The following is a 26,064-nucleotide window of genomic DNA, read 5'->3' as shown; positions in this document are numbered from 1 at the left end:
CACATTATCAGCCTCTTCCCGTGGTCCTCTTGCAGGGCGTGTGTGCATATTTGCGTATAAAACCTCTTAGCTGGAGTAAATCTGTTTTAGGACTCTATTTCAGAAGCCAATAGGATATTAAAAAAAGAGTGCGAAGTAACAAATAGAGAGGGTGGTGGTGGTAGTTGTTTGTTTTGTTTGTTCATTTTTTTAAGATGTTGTATCAGACCATGTCAGCAGTAGAACAGGCTTCTTGTACTTCCTTTGCCTTGTATTCATATAACAATCTGATCTTGGTTTTAGACACTGGAAGAAGAATTTGCCAGAAAACTGCAAGAGCAGGAAGTTTTCTTTAAAATGACTGGAGAATCTGAATGCCTTAACCCTTCAACACAAAGCCGGATTTCCAAATTCTATCCAATCCCCAGCCTTCACTCCACTGGGTCGTAACTCTGGGAACTGCTGTAGGTTTTTCATATTTGGAGTTCTTCACCTTCATTGTCTAACCTGATCTAATCTGTGGAGTACATCAAAAGACCTGGCACTTTTTGTTTTCGGTGGAGACAATCAGTGTCACGATCATTCATTTTTTTTTACTACTTCGAATGGAAGAAAAGAGAAAAGGAGTTGGTGTATAATGGTAATGTGATGTCCTTCAGATGTTTCAAGAATGTTTTTTTTATCTCAGTCTCAAAAAGTATGTTATCTATGGTTTTGACTTTAAGTAAGCCTAAAATATGAATTATAATCTTTCTCATCACAAAAAAAAGGTTTCTTATGTGAACATTTAAACTGTATAAGTTCTGCTACTGTGTTTTTAAGTGTGTCATTTCTACACAAGAGAATTCCACAACTGAAACTGCCACAAGAGGTTTAAAATGGTAGTGTTGAGCCGTGTCTTCATAGTGAGGACTGAAACTAATCGCTCAGAACATGCCAATAATCATAAAAAATGAACCCTTGTGTTTAAATATGGTTGGTAACAGTAAAAACCTTTGCAACTTCTTTAAAAAAAGAAACCTCTGGCATAAATTAAACTGAGCTGATCTCCATTACATATTTTGTCCATTAGTTCCATAATGAAATGGGGTGCTAGTTTAATTAATACAGTGCCTGAAACACTTAGGTATGCTAATCCTGGCAACAGGGTAGTATTTGTCACTTATGAAACAAAAACAAAATAAAACTCCTTTGCATTGTTGTTACTGTACAAAACAGAAGATTTCTTGCTGCTACTGCCATTTTTGTTGTAAATCCTCACCCTAAAATATTTTGCACTAAAATATGTAAAGGTGAAAGAAATGCTAACTTTAAAATGCACAGTTTGTTGTTTTCCTTAGCTATTACAGGTGGTTAGTTCTACAAATTGAAAAGCTGTAGAATGTATTTTTTAGGAAGCATTGTGCGAGACGCACGTGGTCGCTCTAACTGTACCTGGAATGGGTAGAGCCATCCTTCTGTTCTTACCAAAGCCTGTTCATTGAAACTCCATGGGAGAAGTGGAGGAGGGTGGTTGTATTTATGGATAACCATGGCAGGAGTCTGATTTGGTTGGAAATGTTAACTTGATTTTTTTTGTTTGTTTTAGTCATTTTATTTTATAGAAAGATTTAAGTTAAATATATAGACAAAATACTTAATGAAGCTGGTTTTTTGCTTTTGTGTTGCCATGTACTAACATAGACGGTTTTTATTTTTTAAGTTCATAGATGTAAAATAAGTTATTTACCTGACTGATCTGCAGTGGAAAAAATCTGAAATGTTTCTCATATAGCTGGTAGGGAAGGAAGAGTGTATTAGGTCACTTGTACTGCACTCCTTTTGATGGTTCGAGTCATATCAAGACAGTATTATAAGCTGTACTTTGGTATGCTGGCGTTAAATTTGTAAAATAGTATTTGTTTTCTGTTATTTGAGGCCTAACTTTGTAGTCTCTTTGGGCATCAACTGCAACCGTTGGTTTTGTTTTGCTAGCTTGCATTAAATGTGAGACTGGTGAACATTTACACGATGTTCATTTCATGGGAACAGTATCGATGCATGTGTATGGACTCAAATTAACATAGGACTTTAATCAGATGTGGTTGAAATCTTGGATGCTGAAATCCTTGGATGTTGAAACTATACCTTCTCAGTGAAGACATTTAAAATTTACAGCACAGTAAAAGCAGTTGGAAAATGCATGTTTTAATTTAAATTTTGTAACTTTTTGATAGCATAATTACTTTAATAGCTAGCCTTAATTTCTGGCATTTTATTATATAAATGTGTATTGTGTACCATTGTAAATTCACATATCATTATCTCTAGAATGTTATCTGTTGCTAAATGCAAAGTTCTTTAAGTTGTTTGTTCAGTAGGGTGAAAAAAGACTCTGAAGGCCTTTCCTTTAAGTTCCACCATCATAAATTGACTGTTACTAAAATAACGTTAAGTAATTTTCATCTTTGTATTTAACAGAATTTGTTTGCAATTTTGTATGGAGCAGGCTCAGTGATTTATTTGGAGAGTAAACATGGCAGGCAGATTTCCTCTTCTGGATTATCGCTGCCTTTATCCACATTAAATTCTCGGAGAAACGTTAATCTTCTTACATTTTCGGCAGTTTCAGTGATAACTTGCTAATATATATTGGCATAGTGGTTACCTCTGTCTACATCTGGTAAATCTTTAATTTGAAGATCCTTTTCCCACAAGCTCCTGCAATCTGACCTCACTGTAAATTGTACAAATGCCTGAGTTGTGTGGTGAAGGGAGGGACTGAATGTAGCAATCCGAAGCCTTAGCGAGTCCATGGCCATGTCTGGAGCTGCAGAGCACTGTTATGCAGCTGCAGTCTTGTAACTGTGCTGAGAATTGATATCTGGTGTGAAAATCCACTTTTCTGGGATAACAGGAACTAACATAGGTACTTACACGTTTAGATTGAAAACCAGCATTTTATCAGCATTGTGGAACATGAGAGAGGAGGTGTATGCTCTTAGAGCACTGTCAGAAAATCCAATTCAAATAGATTTAGTCTTGCATTGGCCTGGAAGAGATCTTCTGAGATATAAAATCCAATCTCTGTCCTATCACGTGTCACATAATCCCTTTAATAAATGGTGGAAGCTCTGTCTCAAAGGTAGTTAGGTGTATTTTCTGTAGTCAAAACAATGTGCTTGCTTGCTGAGTTTCTGGCAGATCTCATTTTCTCTACGTGCCCCTCAGAAGCTGAGCAAATACTGATTCGTGCTCACCTTCGTTTTACATCATAGCTGCTGGCTGCAGGAAGATGAACAAAGGCACTACAGCACGTGCACTACAATGCACTGCATTGTTCTCTGATCCTCTATTTACAGTTGGTTTGGACAAGAAAAATATCTCCATGCAAGCTCATGGCCTCTGACGGATTCAGACCTCACAGTTTTTTAATCAGCTCTGAAAGCAGATTTCAGCACTTGCCAAGTTAGCTTTCTTGGGATGGGGCATTGTAAGTAGAGGAGTCAGCAGTTCTTCTCACACCCTGACAGTTACGGGAGCTCAGCTGCTCCCAGCGCCTTGTAATTCTCTGCCAGTGCGGCCCTGCAGGTGGACCAGGCAGATCTTTGGATGACCAATCTTTTTTAAACTTAAATTAGTTTAAACTTCGCTGTTACTTGGGTGAAGAGGGAATATTCCAGCACGTGTGCTGCTCTCTGTTTCCCACAGGACACCACGGTTCTTTCTTTCAAGTTCTCTGCTGAATGCGTAAGAAGCAAGTGTGGCATGAAAAACTATGGTGTGGAGGTTACTTCTATGGTTGACTAGATTTACGCTAATTTATTGTTAAAGGATTTCCTTTAGAAGCTCCAAGTGAGAGGGGGCAGCGTTGCAGCTGTTGGTACCACCACTCTGACCCATGGTGTCCTGACCGCGGGCGTTCACTCGGTGATTCTTCACAGGACTTTGTTCAGTACCCAACGTGGCTTAAGAGCCAGCAAGCCAGATATTTAAAAAATGATTCTTCTATCCCAGAGACCTTTTGTTATATCTACAGGGAACAGGATTTTTTTCTTAATGAATACATAGGAACTTTAGCACCTTAATGAAGTTAGAGTCTGATAGAGCCAAACAAAACAGTAGTGTAGTTGCTTTCCTCAGGCCACAATGTAAAAATGTCTTTTATGGCAGCAAAATGAAGACAGTGGTGCCACAGTCATTGGAGCTCAGGGCAAGGAGGAGCCCGGATGCTGGCCACCACCTGGATAACTTTCTGCTTTGCATGTTAGCATTTACAGCCCTGTCATTTTACTTCAAGAGCTGATCAAGATCTTGGAGAACCTTCCTTGTGTTGATGTGTCCACATGTGTTTCCCAGTCCCTGACTTCTAATTGATAGCAGACCCGAAATGAGGTCAGAGAGAGTTAACCTTCCTCAGTCCCAGACAAGCCAGGATGCCCTGGCACATTTCTTAGTCTTACAAAGGATCAGAACAGAAAAAGGGAGGGAAAGGGAGAAAACTTCATAGCACTTCTCTAGCTAGGAAGGTGATGCTGTTTGCAGAGCTTTTATTTGTTTTTCAGCCTCTTTTTCTTGCGTCAGTCCTTGTCCTTCGTTTCTGTAACTACTGCACTCCTGGCCCAAGGGCAGTCAGCGGGTCCAGAGGGAAGCAGAAACCCTCTTAAGCTAAAACGTGCTTAAACCAGTAACTAAGCAAGGGCTCACACATTTCTCTGCACTGAAAGCAGAAGGGAGTTACTGAGCCCCAAGTTGCTCTGATCTTATGAAATATCTTCCACAGTTTCCATGCTAGGTAAAGCCCCTTTCTCCCTGATCATCAGTCACCCAGGCTGAAAGGGTGGAAAGAGCAGAAACTGGACATTCTAGAGCCATCCAGTGAAACCGAGCAGTTGCTCTGTCCTGCCCCGTTCTCTGTAAGCAAGCCAGGCAGAGCGCTGTTTGTTCTGTCATAAAGCCTGGAAATCCACGGCAGCTCCATCCTCACGTTGTCCGAGCAATTTGTTGAATGTTTTGTGTTAACAAACCAAGTTATTTTTGCCTTACAGGAAGCAACCAAAAATCAGGAGATGGATAAATAGTTGGCTAAGGATCTCTGTATGTACAGCTCATGGAAATAAATTTGCAGTAGCAGCCATACAACAGTTCTTTTGTTTTTTTGTGTGTGTTTTTTTTTGGTCTTGTTTTTAAAAGTAATTTGATTTCATGGCTTTCTGTAGAATATTGTAATAATTCTGCTGTAAATACAATAAAAATCACAGTTTGCTGAGATGGCCTCTGTTTTGTTCTTGGAATACTTGCCTGAAATACAAGGGAGCTGTGAGTGAATTCCAAATTCACTCCAAATTCGGGCTGCCTCCCCAGCACTGAAATCCCGTGACGCGTAGTGCCTCACTGCAAGCAAGGCGATGGTGGTGGCAATGTGCAGAGACCCCCAATAACTTGACAGAAAACCTGCCATACCAAGAAAGAACTCGCTGCCTGCTCCTGTCGTGTATGGGTGATGAGAAGCAAAAGAGCAGCCCTCAGCCGCTCCAACCACACGCTGTCTGCCACAACCACTGATTCTGGCATTGCCTGCCCAACGTGACACTGATAGGCACATGCGGGGTGTAAAATACACTTTAATTGGGGTGTTTACATTAAAAAGTTATTTTTTCCTAATGTTTAAAAAATAGAATACAAAAATATTTTTTAGGAGTTAACAAATTGCTTAACAAAAGTGCTTCGGTTCTGTCCCTGTGCATGCCCCCCCACTCCCCGCCATGCTGCTGTGAGGCACTGCAAAGCACGAGGACCGGGCTCCCTGCGAGGTACAGGGAGAGCCCCGTGTGCTGCCTGAGCCTGGCCTGTAGGGAATTTGTCAAAAGAAGCAGGCCCAGGAGCAGGGTTAGTGCACACGGAGTGCCAGCACATTGTAAAACTGAAGGGCTGGGAGGGAATCACTTTTTAAAGCAGGTCACAGGCCGGGGTGACAGCAGGTGCTGACGCCAGGGGTCTGAAGGCACTACAGGGGCAGCAGGGCAAGCACCAGCACCGTGGGCAGCTGGGTGGGGAAGACAGCGCCCAGCCAGGCCCGGCCTTTCTCTCTCTGGGCTCAGCACCTGATGGGGGGCAGTGTTTGGGGGACCAGTGCTCCACGCCCCTTCCCAGATACCCCTGAGCCAGGACCCCACTCAGCACTGCCTGTGCCTGCTTCACCAGGTCCTCGTGCCTGCGGCCGGCACAGCGAGCACCTGGAGAAGCCCTGGGGCACTCAGAAAGCTGTCCCAGAGCTTCCTACAGCACTTTTTGTCTGAATCTGAGCTCTGAACAAGTTGTTTGGTGGGGAAGGAATTCTTTTTTCTTTTTTGCTGAATACTTGGATAGTTGATTAAAAACAATGATAGTTTTTTTACATAGGCGGGAGTAACACAAGAAGCCTGGGCTGGCTGGGCCGGGGAGCCCTGGTCAGTCCCCAGATGCACACCCCGGGAGGTCAGGGCACTAAGGCACACATTCACAACAGGAGCAAACACCCATATCAGGGCCGTGCTGGACACATAACAGAGCCATTCAAACCTCAGCAGCAACACCGAACTATCGAGTCTAAGTAGTTAGCTTACTGGCAAGGACATGTTAGCAGTAAGGCAGTGAAGATCCACACAGATTCTCTGTGGGCTGCTAGGAATGCTGCCCAGTGCAGAACTGAGTTGGCTCGTTCCTTAAACCCCAACACTTCTTCTTTTTCTTCTGCCAACGTATACTTGTTCACCTGGGGACAAGGAAGGTGAAAGGCGGGTGAAGCATTCACAGGGGGGAAAAAAAAAAAAAAAAAAAAAACACCTTAAACAACAACAAAAACCCAACACTTGCTGTGTCAGTTCTCCAGCAGTTCCCAGAGCTGGGCTGGTGTCTGGGGGATCCTCCAGTCCCTCACAAGCCCACCCCGCTCTCCTGGGGGTGCAGACGGCCCTACCTTTCTCGCCTTTCTCTCCTTTGGGTCCCCTTTGCCCATGGCGTCCTGGCGGGCCCATCGGTCCAGGGTCACCTGAAGGATGAGAAGACCGAGTTTGTCCCTGAGCATGAGCGGTCTGCAACCAGGGCCAGGCAGGGGAAGGGAGACCAGGTGAGGAGGGTGCTTGGGCTGAGGGCCTGCAGGGGGGCTGTGACCCCGAGAGCAGCCCAGTGCCAACCGCCCTGCCGGACGCGGCGCTGCTTCCCAGGCAGCAGGGAGGCACTGGCATTAGAGGGCGTGAGAGGGAAGGGGTGGCAAGCCTTACCTTTGGGTCCGGGGTAACCCCGCTCGCCTTTCTCACCAGGTGGCCCCTGGACGGTTCCATGTGCTGGAGAGGAGAATGAAGGTGAGCATGAGTGAGCAGGACAAACCACCTGCAAAGGACTCTGTGTTCGCCTAGAGAAGCACCGAGTCACACTGGACGGCCATTGCTCTAGGTTAGATGGGATTAGACAGAGCAGGAGCAGGTTTTTCATAAATGGTTTTGGTCCCAACAAAGTCCCAGGGGTAGGCTGTGACCTCACGTCACCAGCACTGCTCTGCCACCCTCCCAAGTGTCCTGGCTGTCACCAGGGCTGGAGCTGGCCCGTGCAATGTGAGAGCAGTGGGCAGCAGCTCTCTCGTTTTGCCCTACGTGTGCCAGCCCAACCAGCTTAAAATGGACCACAGGACTTGCAAGCACAGTGGTCTTTAGGGTTTGGGGTAAGTTTCCTACAAGTAGTGGAAAAGCCTCATGTCCTTCCTAATGATGAGACCCGCAAGGAAGGAAGGGGATGGAAAGACCACCTGCCTCCAGCTTTGCATCGTGATTATATTTCTTCAGCATGCAAGGGTGAAAGGATTGTTAACGCTACAAGAGGCTGGAGAGACCTCATATGCGTGAGCCCAGGAACACCAGGTCAATGTCACTTACCTCTGAAGAAGTCCATAAGGTCCTCAGTGACATTGCCATAGGCTGCAAAGACCCTGCTGATTCCAGGAGGACCAGGAGGACCTGGGGGACCTGGTGGCCCCTGTCCAGTGTAAGACATCAGGTCCTGGAGGATACCTCGGCCTGAGGAGATAAAGACGTTGTTTGAAAGGAGCTGTGGCTGGATGCTGAGGCGGGAGGATGTTAGGGATAGCTGAGGGCAGCAGGAAGGGTGAGGGAAGGGAACGGGGTGAGGGAATGGGGTGGCAGCATGTACAGGGCCTTGGGAGTTGGGCTGGGACAGGGAGGCTGAGAAGGAGGCGTCCCACTCACTCTGCAGGTTCTCTGACACGTGGCGCGCCAGCTCGTTGTAATCCAGGGATCCAGAGAAGGAGTTGCTGTAAGACCTGCCTGAACCTGCTGATCTCCTGTGGGACTCCTCAGCTGCCAGCAAGCCATCAAAAGAGCCATCACTACCCGTGGAGGCACCGTAAGAGCCCTCGCTGCCCATGGAAGCGCTGTACGATGACATGCTGCTCATGGAGCTGCCGTAGGAGCTGCCTGTGCCCAGTGACGCTCCATGGGAGCCCTCAGCACCAAGGGATCCTCCATGCGAGCGCTCAGAAGCCAGCGACTCGCCATACACTGATGCCAGAGATCCAGCCACCACACCACTATCTCCTTTGGGTCCTGGTGGTCCCCGCGGCCCAGGGGGCCCGGGCGGTCCCGAGATGTAGCTTCGAACTTCGTCACCTGCAAAATACAAGAGGCACTGAGGGGACTTCGGGGACACAGGGATACCTGCCGCCCCAGCTCCACAGGTGCCCTATGCTACCACCTGAATGAAAACTGGAGTGTGACACTGTCCTGCCAGTCACTGCAGTGTCCCACCTCCACTGCCGTGCCTCAGGCAGCCGGCACATGCATCAATCCTGATCTCTACAGATGGGAAAATGGAGGCATGGCACCCTCCTCCTCCTCCTCCCCATCTCTCCCACAGGTTTTGGGTGCTCCATTCGGAAACCTGCCCAATGGTTTTGCAGATGGGTGCACTCCTCTCAGGCCGAGGACGGCACCACTGCCAAAAGAGCCTTCTGTGCCCAGGCTCCCAAAAGCGAGGGCACCCTCTCGTCGTTAAAAGTCTGCCCTGGGTGACCTGCCAGCATGACAGCTCAGACCAGTGCTGCCTCACAGCTGGCTCAGTTGCCCTCCAAATCCCACATCTCATCATTTTCTCTGTAGGAAGGGGTTTGTCAAAGAAAACACTTTTCCAATGGCAAGAGTCTGCAGGTGACCTTACTAACGGCTCGCTGTTCAGTGCAGGGCATTTGGAACTGCCCAGTGCCTGTTCCTTTAGGCTCACAACAAGGACTTTGGCCTTGCAGCTGGACTGAGAGGAGACAGGCCTATGGGGTGAAGCCGACTTCCCTACAGCCTGTAAGGGAAGCGTTGGGGTGAGCCTGCAGGGATAAGTGGTGTTGCTCCAGCGCCTCCTCAAAGAAGGCTGCTACAGAGCCAGCAGCCCACGCAGGCAGAGCAGGGCCCGGGCTGTGTGCGGGATGGACGCTGTCCCCTTACTCTTCAGGTACTGGATCAGCTCGCTCCTGAACTCGTCGCTGTTGGTGATGTCAGCGTAGGACAGGAGCCCGGTTCCCGAGAAGCCTGGTGGCCCTGGAGGGCCCGGCGGGCCAGGTGGGCCCTGCACTCCGGAGATGGAAGAGTATCCCACATCTTGAGAGAGAGGAAGAATGACTTACAGTGAGAGGACAAGAAAATTGCACATCTAGGAATCTTGTAAGTTTAAAGGTTCCAACCCCGGATTCCAGCCCTTTCCAGCTGACAGTGATGAGATTTTTTCAAGTGACCTGGTTCCCAGTGGGCAGTCACGTGTCCCAGTAAGCCAAATCTCAGGCTCAGTTCCCCCCAGCACCTCCAACCAGAATCTCCCTGCCAGCTGTGAGAAACCCAGGTGCTTTACTTTGTAGGTAAGCAGAGATGTCCTCCAGAGAGGCGCCGGGTGATCCAGGGATCCCTGGAGGCCCTGGAGGCCCAGGGGGACCAACGAGACCACTGAATTCGGAGTCTGCAAGACACAAGGGAAGATGAGATGTTACTCAACCCTCTGCAATTCTGATGAACTTTCCCTGACGATATAGTAATGCCAACTAAAACCAAGCCTGAGGTACTTTTTTCTCCCCAGCACCATATAGTGCAGCCTTCCTGGTGCAGCCCACTTCCCTGAGTGGAGACCCCAGAGAGTGCAGAGGTCCATATGTTTAAATAGACTTTTAAAAAGTGTCCTAAGAAGCTCCTTTAGTCTACAGAGTTTGAGAAGAAAAATTGCTCCTCCAGACCCATGCCCAAGAACAGCACTTTGCTGCTGCCACTCTGGCATTGCCCAGGAGGCCTTCAGGGCTTTAACTGAGGCAGAGGGGATCACTGCAGTTTTGTGGAGGGCTATTTGTGGTGACAGCCAAAAGGAAAAGTTCTGCACTTACAAATGAGTCCTTTGCAGATAGGGGGTGGTGGTAGGGACCCCTGTGGCAGTGCCCTCATGTACTGAGCTTTGTTAGTGTGACTGAGCCTGTAAAAAGCTGCTGGGGGTGTGAGGAACCTGTGGCATGGGAGTCACAAAGTTGGCTTACTTCGCAGGTATGCTGCTAGGTCACTGTACGATATGCCAGGTGTCCCCGGAGGCCCAGGTGGTCCAGGGAGCCCAATGCTCATCCCAGAACCTGCAAAATCAAACAGATCCACCAATAACACGTTACCAAAAGGGGCTGTGCAGTGGGAGCAGATAGGCTGCCGGGCTCGCTCGCAGGCAGTGCAGAAGGGCTGCTGCAAGTTCATCGCTTGGGCTGCCTTGACACAAAGTGGGCATAGATCAACTCCTCCCCGGTGAAATACATCCTGGCCACAGACCCAGACAGAACAGGAAGATAAAGGAAATTGAAGACATTGATGGGACTCCTAAGATGGCTAAGGTGAGGTGATGGCCCTCACCTCAGTTCTTAGCAAAGCAAGAACTCATTCCTAGTGTCTGTGGATAATGCCTTAGTCACAAGGTATCTTTGTTCTATTCCAAGTCTCTCACAATCTCTGCGAGGACGTCTCTGTACTTAGGGATTCACTCAGTCAACACTGGAAAAGTTTTCATCGACTGCATGAGCTTTTTAGTCAGCTCACAAGAGAATAGAGGGAAATACACACTAAAAAGACCATTACTTGACAAATAGCTGATAAACCGTCTGGTCAACTCATCATAATCCAGTGACAGAGACACTCCATCTCCTCCTGGTCCGGGAGGCCCCGGTGGGCCCTGGGGTCCAATCAGATACTGACGAATCTCTTCTCCTGGAAATGAAAGACACTTCTTTAAGACTGTCCAGCTGCTTTAAAGAAGCCAGGTGTGAGGGGTTCTCAGCTGAGTTGAGACCTCACCACTAGAGAGATGACCCAAACCTATGGATGCAAAGCTCCTTTCCCCTGCCACTCCTTTTCTGAGTGTGATCTGCCCTCTGTATGGAGTCAGACACATTTGTGACAGGACAGGGAACCTCCCAGAACCGGTGGTCCCAGGAGAATGACAATTTGGATAGCCAAAGGGACCTCCTTGTGCTCTGTGTCTTCAGGACACCCTGAACAACATCTTGGGTAAAGGGAAGCAAGGGTGACTCGGCTGGTAAAGACCAAGCTGAGCGTTGTGGCATTTCAGCAGCTATTTGTCTGTCTGGAATGTGGAATTGGATTGACTCCCCACCAGAATGAAGTGTAGGCCAGCATCATCCATACCTCCACGTACAGCAAAACGACATCCCAGTGATTTATCTGTCGATCAGCCCACAATAGCAGTGTGTGGAGGAAAGAATACAGAGCTGGGTATCCTGCCCACCTTAAGAACAAAGGCACAGTGAGGCTTTGGGGTGGGCAAGAAGAAATGGGAAACCTTAAGAGAGTGGGGGAACTGGAAAGTAAAGCCACAGGCTTTCGTGGGAGACAGAGAAACTGTGGGGAAATCCTGAAGAGAAGTGATGCAGACAGATGTCCCAGAGAGCCAAAGAGGAAACGGGAAGGGAGAGAGTCAGAAACTGCACAGTTATAGCAGTGGGTGTGAAAAGCAAACCAGATGAGAAAATATAGCTTCTGGAAAGCATGCAATCTCTCCAGTACAAGACATAAATCTGTCTCCAAAGGACTTGGAAGGAGACACTGCAGGTCACTCAGCAGCACCTACGGCATGCCTTAGCCCTCCAAAACAGCTGCTGCTAACTCCAGCTGGAGGCAGGAGACTAGAGGGAAGGGCAGACCTCCAGGCTGCTGGGATGCTTCATCCCCATCTCCCATGTTTCTCTTCAGGGTCACTTACTCTGCAGCATGTCCAAAAGTTCTTGATACAAAACTGATGTAGTTGAGACTGAACTGACGTATGACTGATAACGGTCTGAAGAGCCTGTGGAATAAAAATGTTCTGTCAGGCAAGATTAAGAGGAGGTAGCAGGTGAAGAGGGGTCAGGCAGGGACACAGGAAAGCTGAATTAATCCAGTTTAACTGGTGGAATGGGCTTCCCATGGAGAGCACCACAAGTCAGCTGCAGTCTCACACAGCTTGGTCATTTCCACAGCAATGTGGTCTCTGTTCTCCTCTGAGATTCCAAGATGCTTCCAAAAGTTTGGGGAATTTCATCTGCTTTAGGAGGGCTCCAAGAAGACAAGACAGACCCAGAATATCTGAGACCATGTACACCAAATACAGCCACCTCTTGGTGGGGCTTGGGGACGTTACAGGGTCCAACGGCTGATGTTTAATGTGAGACTGCTTAAACAGCAACTATCAGTTAATCTAAGAATTAAAATGAGAGAAGGCTCAGAGGCCACTTCAGCTGTGTGGAGTCCTAGGCTAAGACATGCAAAAAGTCAGGCTTTAAGGGGCTGCTGCTTAAAAACTGTTGTCTCTCCTGAGGTTCTGGTCTTCCAGGTGTTGCACAAGCTCAGCAGAGAGTGTGATTTGGTACTCACAGAGCTTACCAGCACAGGAATAGGGTGCTTACTTGTCATATAGCTCATAACCCGGGTAGCCAGCTCTGCATAATCCAAGCTATTCCCATCTGCAGTGGTGATGATCCCGGGTGGGCCTGGAGGGCCTGGTGGGCCTTGGGCACCGGTCAAATAATGCCTTACGTTGTCACCTAGGTGGGATGCCCAAGATATGCTTACATCATTAGAGGGAAGATGATGGCCATATGCACGATTATTGGACCCTTTCCCCCTAGGGAAAAAGCAGGGCCACAGAAGAACAGTTCTGCAGAGGCCACAGTGGGCAACAGTACTTCATAATATTCAACAAAAATAAGGCTGCTGCTTCTAACAGTGACAAGGGGCTCAGGGAGCAAAAGAAAGACAGGCATGCACCTGCTGACCTGCAGCAAAGCCCAGTCATACTCACTTTTCAGGTAGTCAGTGACATACTGCTGGATCTCTTGAGATGAACTTCCACCTGGGCCAGGAGGACCAGGTGGGCCGGGAGGACCTGGGGGTCCCTGAATTTGTCTGGATCCACCTACAGAAATCATTGCAAGGAATGTTTTTGGCATGGCTGCACTAGACCAAGCAATCTAAGCATTGAGCTTGCATTAAGCCCTTCCCACAGGTCTGGGAAGAGTTTTGGGAATGACCTATGCAGTCAGTGGCTCCCCTTCTAACTCCAAACACGCTCTAAGCATGGGCTATTAGGTAGTGTGTCTTTAATTCATTTGGCATCTTACAATTCAGCCTATGCAGATGGGCAGGGCTGAATCCAGAGATTTCCCTGGTTTCGTACTGACAGACCTGCTCAGTTTGTGCACTGAGAACAATGCTGGGCAGAAATGTGGATGGAGAGCCAAAAAGCACTCAGACTCATTAGGCTAACCCCACTGCCCTGCTGCTCCCAGTCCCAGACGGGAATGTCAACATTTCCTTGTAGCATCAGAGCAATGATAGCTTCTTACCTCGAGATGCTCCTGGGATGCCAGGAGCGCCTGGGACACCTGCATCACCTGGAAAACAGAGTGAAGGAGACAGAGTTATCATGGGTTTCATTGCATGCTGCATCCTTGGTTTGTAAAACAGCTGAGCTACATGTTGGCAGAGAGGCCACCACCTAGCCCTTGGAGAAACTCAACTGTCCCAGTTCTGCTGTGCCTGAAAAGGCAGGGGTGGGAACAGCCCCAATTCCCAAAGGAGCATGCTGCTCCACCCTTTAGTGCCAACCCAACACAGCTGTGTAAGGCCACCAGCAAAGAAAGAAGGAAGATTTTTAACTTCACCTTTGGGTCCTGGCGGGCCTGGTGGGCCTGGAGGTCCCTGCATGGTGACTGTACCACCTGCCAATTGCCAAAGGACAGTTAGAGATTCAAAGGAATAAAAGGTGTGGACAAAATCCTGGCTCCACCAAAACTGAGTTAGGATAGAACAGGATTTTGACCCCCGTCATCTGCTTATGGACAATGAATTTAAAGGAGGAAAAGAGGTACAGACTTACCATGGGAGGAGAATCCTGGAAGGCCAGGTTCACCTGGTTCTCCTGCATGGGACACAGAATGGAGGAGCAGTCATATACACAAACAAGCTACACTGCACCCCAGTGACATCCCCTGGAAGCTTTCTTACCTGTGAATCCTCGTGGACCTGGTTCACCTGCAAACAGGGGAGCAGAGGAACATCGTTAACATCTGTTTTGCTCTGATCTGCAACAGCAACCCAGCCCAAACTGCAGAACTGTCTCCTGGTCTTTAATTTGCAGGGAATGGGGAACCAGATTAGATCCCTTCTTTTCCTACCAAGTGAGAGCTGAGCTATGCTTAACATGGCCACCTCCTTGCACTGAGTGACCAAGTCCATGTTCTATTTTGCAAAAAGATTGTTCCTCTTTAATGGGAAATCTGAAGTTTTGAATGCTCCTGAATCCTGGGCTTGCAAAGCTGGGCTCTGAACACAGCAATTGCCTTGACATCAGTACTGGAGATTAATAAATTTCTTCAACAACTGACTGTTTTTACTGAAGCAGGCAGGAGTACTACTTAGTGACCACTGTGCCAGCTCTCCTACAGCCACAGAAAGGCAGGAGAGTTTCTGCATCCAAGCCCTTTCTTCTTTCTTTTCAGTCTGTGGTGCTGAGATCCATTCAGAATCTTGGTAAGGACTCACCTTGGTCTCCCTTCGGGCCTGGTGGACCTGGTGGACCCGGTGGGCCTGTGAGGAATGTTTCTGTAATTGAAACAAAAATGTTTCTTCATGACATCTAACAGAACATGATACAAGTTTCCTTTGGTTTTACCTGTTCAAAACCAAGGGTATGCTCTCTGGAACCACAACAGGCAGGACATTCCCAGGGCACAGGTGAGGGAGTAAGTGGGAAGAGCCTACCTGAGGTGGACATAGAAGATCCCGGTCTCCCTGGTGGGCCTGGAGGTCCTGGCAATCCCTCTCCTATGGAAAAGGGACACAAACAAGCTTCAGAAAAAGTGAGCCTCAGTAATGTGAGCAAACGCATGTCAGAGCTCCTCCACCTCCAGCCATCTAGATAACTCAAAATTTTCCAAGTATAAGATAGTGTCATTATTTTCTGTGTGTATCTATCCCCTTTAGCTCCTTTTCATTATCGTTTGCCGCTATAGCAGATGCAGGACAGAGAAATTCCCCTCTTTGTGGTGCAGCGTGCCTATCCCAGCTGGCCTTTGCTGCATTAAGAGGGAAGGTTCATATGGTCACATGCCTGACCTGCTCCCCTTTGCTACTGAGCAGAAAGCCAGGAATGGGGTTATGCTCCTGTCTCACGCCCTCCTGCATGTCCTCTCTTCTGGCTGTGGAAGGTAAGCTATCACTTTGCTACAGGAAGTGGAGTGTGGACATATTCCTCACGGTCAGAGCTGCTACATCTGTCCCCAGCTGGAAGTTAAAGCTGGACAAGCAAGAATTAAATACGGAATTGTTTTCAGTTGTTTCCTTTGGGGATTTGAGAACATTGAGCGTCTTCCCAAGAAGCATGACTTATGACTTACTAGTCTGTCTAGCAAACCTTTGCCCAAGCAAAATCTGCTCCCTTGGGCAGCATCTCACTGCTGTGAAACTATATTGCAGTGAAACTGTATTAATAGGAACCCACTATGTGAAATCCTGCTTCCAGTGAAGTCAGTCCTAACAACTCCCAGCATATCCAAAATCCTGTCTGGCATACTGCAAAGTGCAGGACAGAGGCACTAAAAAAAATATCTCACTTTACAGGATTGTTTCAGAGAAACAAGCTCTTACCTGGTGGGCCACGAGGTCCAGGGGGTCCCTGCACAGATTCACCTAATGATGAAAGAAACGGGTGTTAGAGGGTGTTTACATGGCCAGCTGCACACTCCAGAAGCATGCCGAGTGTGTCTCCGTGCCCCTGCTTACGTGCTGAACTCTGCTATATTACATACCTGGTGGTCCAGGGGGACCTGGTGGTCCTGCTCGCCCTTGTAAATCTGCCATCACTGTGCAAATGAAACACAGACAAAAAGGAAAAACTTGTTGCTGTGAAGCTACTGCAGCTGTGGAAACACTTGTTATGTTGCTGATAGAAGCTCCTGCAGTCAATGGTGGACCCAAGGCAAGTGTGACTCTGTGCTGTCCTCTGCCTTGCCTCCTCTGCACGCTTACAGAGGTCCCAGACCCTGAGAATACTGACTGTAAGTGCATTACACATCTAGCTTTGCACAGAGCAAGCAGGTACTTTCTTCAGGACACTGCTAAACCATTCTGTTCTGCCCTACTTATTCCCATCCTGACATAGCATTTTCCTCCTGTGAATTCGTCCTCTAATTTGCTGAGAGATTCCGATTTTCTTCTATCCTTGTTGCTCAAATTAACGTGCCCTTTTAAACCAGTTCTCCCCTTACAGATGGCTCCATGTTCATACTACTCAGGGAACTGCCCTGTGCAAACACAGTGTCTGAAAGGCCAGACTGAGACCCCACAGCTCTGTGACCATCTCTCCTGCTGAGGACTGTTCACTAACCACCACTCCTCAGTTTTCCTCTCAGTGACATGGGCCTGGTGCCATCTAACTCTTTTTGAAAGCACTTTGGGATGCACGGATGATAAGCAGGGCAAAAGAAGCGGCTGGTATTGTTGTACCACCACCAAACACATGCACACACACTTGTCCTATGGCCTGCTGAGGGGAAGGAGGTAGAGGCACCTCCTGTTGGCTGTGAGCAGCCTCAGGGCCTCCAGCAGCTCTCCAAAGGAACGAGTGGAAAGCCAGGCCCACTTACTCTGAGATGCCAGTGACGAGACTTCTGTCCTGATAGTTTCTACCACAGCTTCACCTGGGGATCCTTTCTCACCCCGTGGACCTTTTTCAGGAAAAAAGGAAAAAAAAAAAAAAAAAAGAGAGAGAGAGAGAGAGAAAGCAAATTAGTTAACTGAGAGAGGGTGACATTTTGTACCTAATCCTCATCTCCCTGACTATGGGTTCAGATTTTGCTTATGTGAACTGGGAGCCTGAACTCAGTCCCTGGCTCTGAGGGACACCGGGCTCAAATGTGGAAATTACTGCACAGTTTGCCCTAAAAGGACCATAGAAAACCAGCTAAGAAAGGTTCTTAGGAGAGTCAGCTCTGCTCAGGCCTTTCCAAACAGATGTCTGCCTAATTGGCAGTGGTTTCAGTGACATTATTACTAATTTGGCTGTAGTTTGTTCTTACATCTTTCAGAATAGCAGGAGGTATACAGCTGAGCTATATCCCATACCACAGAAAGGCAACTGCATTTGAGAAGTGCCTTAAAAATGTCAGTTTACAGAAAAAAAAAAGAAAAAAACAACAAGAGGAGAAAAAGACATTTGCAGCTTCCACATCACACTGGCTCTTACTATCCTCTCCTTCCCTTGGGAAGGAAAAAAAAAGGAAGAATGGAAATTCTTTAAAAGATTAATTAAGCTCAATAATGCAGCAAAATTAACTGAAAGGAACAAATCTGCAAACAAAAGTGACTGAGATTGTGCCAAGGGCTGAGAGACTAGAAACAAAAGAAAACTAATGAATTCAGTTCTCTTAAGGAGCAGAACCAGGGCAGATGAAGAATGGTACCTTGCTGTCCAGGGAGACCAGCTGGCCCAACAGGACCTGGTTTCAAAGGAAAAAAAAAAACAGATTGCATTAGATTTTCCTTGTTCTATTTTATAGTAGCAGAAGAGAATCAATAGGTCCTTTATAAGAACAGAGGCTATCAAATAATGTATTTGTCTGCTCAAGTAAATGGAATTGCTATGGGGTAAGAATTCATTAAAGAGCTTGGTGCCTCTCAGACTGGGGAAATAACCAGAATGGCACTGACCACCACAGAGATGCAATTGGTCTAACCCTCCTCTTGCATTCCCCACTGCAAAGGCTAGTTCTACCAAATCAGCTCCAGGATTAGCGTCAGCTACACAGGTGGGACAGGCACAGAAGTGCCACGAGAACCAGAAACTTTGCTGCCTGACACCAGTGTGCTAGAGCGCAGAGTATGACCTAAGAGTGGTCTTTCTGCTGTCTTGAGTTCACAGTTAAGACTCTAAAAAAAAAAAAAAAAAAAAAAAAAAAAACCAAAAGCACTTAATAATTTCGGTTCTGGTGTGAGGAGACGGATTAGACACACACGTGCTTTACTGAGAGGCAAAAGAGCTTGATTTGAGTTGCTGAATTTGGCCTGTCTCTAGTTTGTACTCATCAAGAGATAACAATAGTCTTCCCAGTTTCTTCGTTTTCCCAGCCCTTCCTTCTGTCCTGCATCATTGTGATTGTATCCCATTTCTCCTTTCTTTAGGGCCCTGTCTCCCTAATGCAGCCTGAGATCTTGGTCTTCCTGCAGGGAAGGGTGAGGACCATGAGTATCTAAACAGCCTGAGCAATCCTGCCTCACAGATGGGGCTGCCTGGCAGGGACAATAAACATCAAATGTTAAATTAATAACTAGATACACAGCAATGAATGCAAGCTGCCTGCAAAAAACACTGCAGAGAAGCAGCTTCCTCACCTGGAACACCGGGGGGTCCAGTGGGGCCAGGTGGGCCAGGTGGGCCAGGGGGGCCTGGGAGAGCAATAGTCGATGAACCCTCTGAAAAACAAACACATACACTTGTACGCATACATAACACACACATGCAGCAAATGTGCAACAAATCTAACTTTAAGGAATGATTTGACCATCTATAGCAACACTGGGAGTCCCCAGTACAGGTCTGGTACATGGTCAAGATGAGTTTAGAATGCGTAACAAATACAGAGAAAACCTTCCAAAAGCAGAAGCGCTTGAACTCTCACAGCACTACATACCAGCACTGATGACTTTGCCTGGAGCTCCAGGTTCTCCTAAGAAAATAAAGAGACAAAAGTTGAACTTCTTTTTTTTTTTTTTTTTGGAAAGATCTGTCACTGTATCAATGACATTGTCTTATTTGTCTTATTAAACATGTGATTCCTGATCTCTTTGCCCTTGATCTCTTGTGTGAGAAATCATAGCACTGGAGGACTGCGGAGGAAGTAACAGAGCCCAGCTAATCCACAGATATAATCCAGAGACAATCCAGGTTCTCTCTGATCTTTCCAAGCACCACATCTGTCAGAATAGACAACAGGCCTTGAATTATCTGAGGAAGGTGCACAGATTCCACTGCAGTCACCAGGCATCACACTCACATGCCCAGGGCAGAACCAGGTTTGCTAAGGTTTTCTCAGCTGGAGAACTAGCTATGCTGAGTGCCTTAGTGGGTGCCCTGCCTCTCATGTGTGCTCAGGGAGGCTTCGGCTACCAACTGTTCCACAAAACTTCCTTTCCTAAAGCCACTAGATGCCACTGTTGATTCAGGGACTGGTCAGCAGAGCAGATAATCCTCCTTCAAATGAAGCACTAAGAGAAAAAGAGTATCAGGGAAGAAACAAAACTCACCTTTAGTCCCTGGTCTGCCGGGGTTCCCTGGAAGTCCTGATATAAGGCAGACAAACAATTTTAAATAGGTAGCACAAATATTATTCTGTTTTATTCAGGTACCCGAGTGAGTTTTTCTTGTAGATTTTTAAAAGGAACTTCCTACTCAAGAACCTGGCTTTCAGCATTTATAAGCAGGTTATGCCTACTTCACAAGGTCCCTGACAGCAGGTGGAGGGTTTCATGGCAGACTGAGCTGGTAGTGTGCTTGGGCAGAGGTTAGGGCCTCCCTTCTCCCACTGCTCTCTGAACGATGGCACTGCTTACTAGATTTGCCTATAACTTCTCCCAGGTACTGCTCCCTGTTCTGAGGCTCCTGGCTAAATGCCCCAGTGACTTGCCCCCCAAACCACTTCTGCTTGCAGAACATCACATCCTCTGTTTCCACCTCTCCCATCTGTTTCTGCTACTGATTAGAAGGATTTTTCAGTGATACATAGGGAACTGAAACACATTCTTTGTTGCAAATTATGTTCTGGGCAGAGGCAAACTTTCAAACACTCCAAGGCTCTGCATTCCTCAAAACTTATGCACCAACCATAAAGTCTGTCTCAAAAGCCAAGGAAGAGGAAGAAACATTGGAATATCACTTTGGGAGCCCTGAGTTGTACAGAGGGATAATTACAAAGGGTTTTTGCCCGTATCAAAGTGTGTCGTTGATAAACTTAAACATGGTGAAAAAACCTACCTGGAGGTCCTTGGGGTCCTGTGAGACCTGAGGGAAAAAAAGGGCAAAAATTCTAAGATATCTAAACAAATTTTGGGCAGGGGGAAGGACAGACAAGGAAAAAAAGATTACATTTGCTTGAAATTATAGCACACAGCCCACAAGTGCTGCAAGTTAGCTTAGCACCTGGTAAGTAAACTGAATGTTGGCACTGCTGTTCTGGCCTGCAGTGTGTGCAATCCTGAGATCACAAGGGTCTAAATTCCCTTTGTGTTTTCCTTTTATCACTGTCTTACTTTACAGAGATCCTCTGCCAGTCTTAACTTCAGAATAAGACTGGAAATTATTGACAAAGACGTGTTCCTGACCAAGAAAAAATGTATTTTTGTTCTCTGTATGCTTTTACCTGGCTCTCCTGCATCTCCAGAAGGTCCTGGAGGGCCTCGGGCTCCTGGCATTCCCATAAGACCTGGTTCACCTGGGGATATAATCACCGTTACCAACCCATATCTCACTGATTTATAATCTACCAATCCAATCCATTCAAGCTTGGCCACCAGCCATCCCATACATTGTATCTTCATAGCCAAATGACCAATTTCAGCATCAGGGTCTGGGAGGTGAGCCCCCATGACAGAAAAGAATTGCAGTGAGAACAATTCAGTCACAAATTTACAGCCGGCTCCATTATATGTCTCAGTTCCATGCTTACAAGGTTGACTCTACAGTTTTCCTGGGATAGTGAGACATGTCCCAGGACATGAATCAACTGCCATCTTCTCCCACCCTTTTTACAAATCAACTGCCTGACAAATCAGAAAGTACCTGCTCTTCTACCTCAGAGGAATCTCTTACCTTTTTCACCTGGCTTCCCATCACGGCCAGCTTGTCCTGTCCAAAAAAAAACAGACTCTCAGAGACTGGTAAAATAGTACCACAGCTGCCCAGTCTTCTACCAAGCGGAGCACAGCCCTAAACACTAGGAAGTGGCTTTTCTTCTTATTGCATCTGAATAAAACCTTGGCTGCAGTTACTGAAGATTCAGAAAAAGTTCACTTGAAACTAAAGTGTAGGACAACTTTTCTGAGTGTACAGACTGATTTTAGCTATCTAGAGAAAAGACCTGTGATCAAAACCAATACAATTTCGTTCACAAGTTGTTCCCTTGTCTGTGCTCATAAAAACAGACTCAATGTGGAAATGACATTGTCCAACATATAAACATAGCTTTTTCTGTTACTCACCTGGTGGTCCTTTGGCCCCTGGCTCTCCTGGAGGACCAGGTATACCTCTTGAGCCTTGTTCACCTGTAATGAGATGACACGAAAATGGATCAAACAGATCTTGGTGAAGATGCAAGTTATGACCATTAGCAATATTTGGTGCTTTGCAACTGAAAACCAGCATTGACAGGATGTTCAGACCTCATGATTCATGACTGTTTCTGGGCATTAAAAGGGCTCAAGGGAAGTGAATACAGGGCACATGAGGGAGAATTTCCCCAAAAGACAAATACAAAGATTCCTACCAAGGATGGGAACTATTTAGTGAGAACTTGGGTGCATAAAATGGAACACCTATAACCAGCAACTTTTTTCAGAAAGCTAACTAGGATTGACTGGGCTATCTGCTATTTGAAAATTCAAATAATGCATGTGTATATTAGACAGGCTGCTACTTCAGGAAAACAATCCACTGACCTGTCATTCCACGAGAACCTTTCTCACCCTGGTCACCTGCAGTACAAAAAGGGAAAGGATTCTGTGAGACTGTTTCATTGTGAAATGTTTTCATCAGAGAAAGACAGTCTGCTTTCTGACAAAAGCACAAAAGAGCAAGCCAAAGAAGGGTAGGGTTAATTCCCATGGAAAGTATTCATATCTGAAGGAGCCTAAATAAAATATCCATAAAAGATATTTAATTGATCGACATACCTTTGGGTCCAGGTGCTCCAGCAGCTCCTTTCTCACCTGAAAGATAAATGGATGATTGAACAATAGCAATAACAAGTCAGACAGGAAAGGAATTTCATACACCAAAGAAAGTCATAGAGGAAACACAGAAACTCCGATATCAGAGAAACTCAAACTGGAACTTCCTTTCCTTCGATACAGCTCCATCCATGTTTCCTCATCCAGATTTCTCTGTTATCTCTCTCTTCTATTTCTCAGTATTTTCTTGTAATCACTGAGTCTAGTTCCTCCTCCTCTTTCCCCCCTCTTATGCTTTTCTCTGCCCCTAGCACCTCAACACTCTATGCTCAGATCAAGTGTGTTTCTCAGAGCAGCGCTGAAAAAGGAACATCAGCTAGTGCTGCTCTAATTGCACAGGGGAAGAGAAGTTTACCTTTAGCACCTGGGAGACCTGCTTCTCCTCTAAATCCTTGTAGGCCAGGAGGACCTGCAGAAAAATGAGATGAGGGAGTTAATTCATCCCGCTTACGACCAAACACCACTAAGGAAGACAAACTGTGAGAAGCTGTCACTTTTTTTTTTCCCTCTAGTCTATAAGGCACCATAGCAAAGTAAGGCAGCACTCACCTGGAGGGCCTTGGGGTCCTGGAGAACCCATCAGACCTGTGAATAAGGAACACAAATGTTCTTTCAGTATCACCACAATTAGAAAATGAACAAAATATCTTTGAGTTTGACCAACAGCATCCACAACCTAACAGATGTTTAAGAGATCAGAATCTCCCCAGCCCCAAGAAGAAATGGCATCACCAGCATCTTGAAAATCAGGACATTGAATCTACACAACTTAGTTCTTGTAACATAGAGGAAGCGGTTTTCCCTAAGGTAAGGTAAAGGGACTAAAGCCTTCCATCTTGGCTGAGATGTTGGGATCTGTGCTCCAGGTAGGATTCATTCTTTATAGAGCAATTCGGATCCCCGTTACATGAACTGTAGAGCTGTAGCTCTATTAACAACCTGTTAGGGGTATGGAATTTATCCTATCATATCTGAAAGCAGAGAAAAAACAGATAGAAACATAACATATATTAAAGATTGACATTTTTTGAAATCTCTCTGCTGATCCCCACTCTCACTAAAAATCCCCAAGAATTTATTGCTCTAAAGGTTATATGTACCTACCAAACTAAATTTTAGCTAAAATGAGGACTGCCAATTTATTTTTCTGATTAATGAAGTGCAATATAAGTGAAACAGGAAGGCTGAAGTGTTCATTTTCTCCTCACAGTGCACCTAGACAGTCTGCCAGGTTCTCTCTGTCCATATTTACCTTTAAGGCCAGCAGAACCTGGGGGACCAGGTGGCCCTGGAGGACCTGGTTCACCAACAGCACCTGCAGAAAAAGAGCATAAATAGATAACGTAGAATACAATTGTGATCCCATTTCCCCATTCCCCATTTTCCATTATTATTTTCTCTGGCAAGTGTCATGAATAATCTGCTAGGTAATCTGCTTGTCAGTTCAAAACACACAAATAAGCACTCATTGTCCAAGAAAAAAATCCCATCTCACTGAGCTTTAGGATGAGAAGGAGAATAATCCCCCAGTTTAGGTGAGTTGGATAGCAGGGAAGATGACCTTGATGCTAAGAGCTTTTGCTTCTGCCAGACTTAAACTTGACTGTGAAATCTGGCAAAACAAAAATACTTGTCTGCCCTTTGTAAGCTTGGCACAAAAACCCCTTAGGTCAGATCTGTCTGTGTTGGAACATCTAAAATGAAATTCAGATTTGAATAATCAAATCATATCCTATTCCTGAGGTGTCTGATAAATCAGGACCAAACTCCAGCTTTTGTCTATCTCAGCTTTATCCAAGAACAAGAGACCTAGTTCCTACCTCTGTCTCCTTTTTCTCCAAATCCAGGTGGTCCAGGCTCTCCTCGAGGTCCTGGTAACCCTTCTCGACCTCTTTGTCCCATGGGACCCTCCATACCAGTATCACCTACAGGAGACAAATGCCTTGTTAGAAAAGCTGTCTTTACACAGGCCTTGGGCAAGAAAGATCCATGTCTGCCTCCATGGGGGAAGGCAGTGATCACACGATGCTATGTCTGTATTCCCTTGTCAAGTGCCAAACAGCTGTGAGAGACTTGCAGCACTGCTGAAGATGCTTACCCATGCTCCCTTTCTGTCCTTTCGGTCCTTCTGGCCCTTGGTGCCCAATTGGACCAGGTATGCCTGGAAAGAAAAACACAGCAAATGTTCAGAGTCCTTGTCTGTGTACCATGAATGAATAACATGCAAATTAGTGGAACCTGAAACCTGGAGGGATTCAGTAGCTGGGCTAAAGGATTTATTATTTGCAAGTTGGGTACTTGAACAGGTATGTCTTTAGAAGAGCACAACAAATATAAGAACACAAGGAAGTCAGGCCAAGTACTCATGTAGCTGTGGGACTCTTTCAAAAGTAGGCTGGGATCTTCACACCCCCAAATTAGTAACGTTCAAATAAAGGAAAGTCAGGCTGAGGCCTTGCTTATAACCAAATCTCTGTAGCTCAACATCAAGGTATTAATCAAGTGACTTAGTCCATCTGACCTTGAGCAAGATTTGCAGTGCAAAATTTGTTCTTGTCAACAGTGATGTCAACAGTAGTGTCACTAAGTGTCCTCCCTCAAAGGGGAATTGTACTACTGCTCACCTGGGACACCAGGAAGTCCTCGATCTCCTGCAGGGAGAAAGAAATAGACAGTCAGTGAGGAATACATCTTCCCTGTTTTTTACATTGACTGATCCTCACCCCCTCCTAAAAAGGAGTTTATGTTCCTAGCATGTTTACAAGTTCTACCTTCTTCAGCAATGTCATGCTGGGCCCCTTGTATTTATGCAATGGATTGAATTGTTCACACTACACGAAAACCTCTGAAGCACTTTGTGATTAAACCAGGTATAGTTTTACCTCATGAATAATTTTCATCCAGGTGAAAAAAGATCCAAGATTCAAAATAACAATTGTTCTCTCTCCTACTGTGACCTCTAAAATTGCCTTTGCCAGGAAGAGCAAAGACTGTCACAACAATATCTGAACCACAGGGTGCATCAGCTTCTCTATCTGACTTCTGGGGCAATAAAAATTCATATGCTACCTAGGCCCAATGGAAGGCTGTCAAACAACCTGAAACAGCAGGTAACTCCAGACTCACCTTTAGGACCTTGCATTCCCATGTCACCTGAGAAAAAGAGAAGAAAAATAAAATCAGGAGAGATCCTGGAGATATTTCCAGTGATTACTCATGTATTTTGTTTTTCTAGTTGCTTTTTAGCCTTTAATAACATATGAACAAATTTTAGATGAACATGGACAATTCAGCCCCGGACAGTGCAGGACCAGACCCATCTCACTAGCAAAATACAGGATCTGGCCTTTCACATTCACACAATGTGTTGGGTGATTGGGCCTCTTGTATTAATTCTGCATGGGACCAGGCCCTTCACAGTTTAAGTGGCAAACCAGCTTCATGCTCTTTTTGTATAAGTATAAACCAGCATCAACCTTTCTCACTGCCAACTGCCTCTTGTGACAACATCCACTCCAACCTTGAGCATTGCCAGAACCAAGGACTGGGACAGGGGAAC

At 46.2% G+C, this 26,064-nt stretch overlaps 2 protein-coding genes across 4 annotated transcripts in view; one reads left to right on the top strand and one right to left on the bottom strand.

The window, feature by feature from the left end:
• Positions 1 to 5,227, top strand: part of SLK (STE20 like kinase) — a 48,806-nt gene extending 43,579 nt beyond the window's left edge. For all 3 annotated transcript variants that reach the window (XM_048060368.2, XM_048060367.2, XM_048060369.2), the window contains one exon: positions 283 to 5,227. In XM_048060368.2, coding sequence (XP_047916325.2) covers positions 283 to 429 — 147 coding nt within the window. In that variant the 3' untranslated portion in view covers positions 430 to 5,227. The remainder of the gene's footprint in view (positions 1 to 282) is intronic.
• Positions 5,228 to 5,564: 337 nt separating this feature from the next.
• COL17A1 (collagen type XVII alpha 1 chain) overlaps positions 5,565 to 26,064 on the bottom strand; it is a 35,124-nt gene continuing 14,624 nt past the window's right edge. The window contains exons 19-56 of the mRNA XM_067000503.1: positions 25,632 to 25,658; positions 25,130 to 25,156; positions 24,604 to 24,666; positions 24,326 to 24,430; positions 23,758 to 23,820; positions 23,055 to 23,090; positions 22,861 to 22,914; positions 22,449 to 22,484; positions 22,215 to 22,250; positions 21,759 to 21,821; positions 21,370 to 21,405; positions 20,921 to 20,992; positions 20,536 to 20,562; positions 19,809 to 19,844; positions 19,196 to 19,231; positions 18,897 to 18,977; positions 17,969 to 18,004; positions 17,153 to 17,233; positions 16,316 to 16,369; positions 16,155 to 16,196; positions 15,270 to 15,332; positions 15,051 to 15,110; positions 14,514 to 14,540; positions 14,386 to 14,427; positions 14,171 to 14,227; positions 13,853 to 13,900; positions 13,309 to 13,422; positions 12,914 to 13,051; positions 12,232 to 12,315; positions 11,091 to 11,219; positions 10,511 to 10,600; positions 9,844 to 9,948; positions 9,444 to 9,596; positions 8,199 to 8,618; positions 7,869 to 8,009; positions 7,221 to 7,283; positions 6,917 to 6,988; positions 5,565 to 6,712 (exon numbers count right to left, since the gene is read on the bottom strand). Coding sequence (XP_066856604.1) covers positions 6,663 to 6,712; positions 6,917 to 6,988; positions 7,221 to 7,283; positions 7,869 to 8,009; positions 8,199 to 8,618; positions 9,444 to 9,596; positions 9,844 to 9,948; positions 10,511 to 10,600; positions 11,091 to 11,219; positions 12,232 to 12,315; positions 12,914 to 13,051; positions 13,309 to 13,422; positions 13,853 to 13,900; positions 14,171 to 14,227; positions 14,386 to 14,427; positions 14,514 to 14,540; positions 15,051 to 15,110; positions 15,270 to 15,332; positions 16,155 to 16,196; positions 16,316 to 16,369; positions 17,153 to 17,233; positions 17,969 to 18,004; positions 18,897 to 18,977; positions 19,196 to 19,231; positions 19,809 to 19,844; positions 20,536 to 20,562; positions 20,921 to 20,992; positions 21,370 to 21,405; positions 21,759 to 21,821; positions 22,215 to 22,250; positions 22,449 to 22,484; positions 22,861 to 22,914; positions 23,055 to 23,090; positions 23,758 to 23,820; positions 24,326 to 24,430; positions 24,604 to 24,666; positions 25,130 to 25,156; positions 25,632 to 25,658 — 2,867 coding nt within the window. The 3' untranslated portion in view covers positions 5,565 to 6,662. The remainder of the gene's footprint in view (positions 6,713 to 6,916; positions 6,989 to 7,220; positions 7,284 to 7,868; positions 8,010 to 8,198; positions 8,619 to 9,443; positions 9,597 to 9,843; positions 9,949 to 10,510; positions 10,601 to 11,090; positions 11,220 to 12,231; positions 12,316 to 12,913; positions 13,052 to 13,308; positions 13,423 to 13,852; positions 13,901 to 14,170; positions 14,228 to 14,385; positions 14,428 to 14,513; positions 14,541 to 15,050; positions 15,111 to 15,269; positions 15,333 to 16,154; positions 16,197 to 16,315; positions 16,370 to 17,152; positions 17,234 to 17,968; positions 18,005 to 18,896; positions 18,978 to 19,195; positions 19,232 to 19,808; positions 19,845 to 20,535; positions 20,563 to 20,920; positions 20,993 to 21,369; positions 21,406 to 21,758; positions 21,822 to 22,214; positions 22,251 to 22,448; positions 22,485 to 22,860; positions 22,915 to 23,054; positions 23,091 to 23,757; positions 23,821 to 24,325; positions 24,431 to 24,603; positions 24,667 to 25,129; positions 25,157 to 25,631; positions 25,659 to 26,064) is intronic.

Source organism: Anser cygnoides, chromosome 7 (genome assembly GCF_040182565.1).
Source record: "Anser cygnoides isolate HZ-2024a breed goose chromosome 7, Taihu_goose_T2T_genome, whole genome shotgun sequence".
NCBI lineage: Eukaryota > Metazoa > Chordata > Aves > Anseriformes > Anatidae > Anser > Anser cygnoides.
The sequence above is the reverse complement of the archived record's forward strand: the minus strand, read 5'-3'. Positions and strand labels throughout refer to the sequence as shown.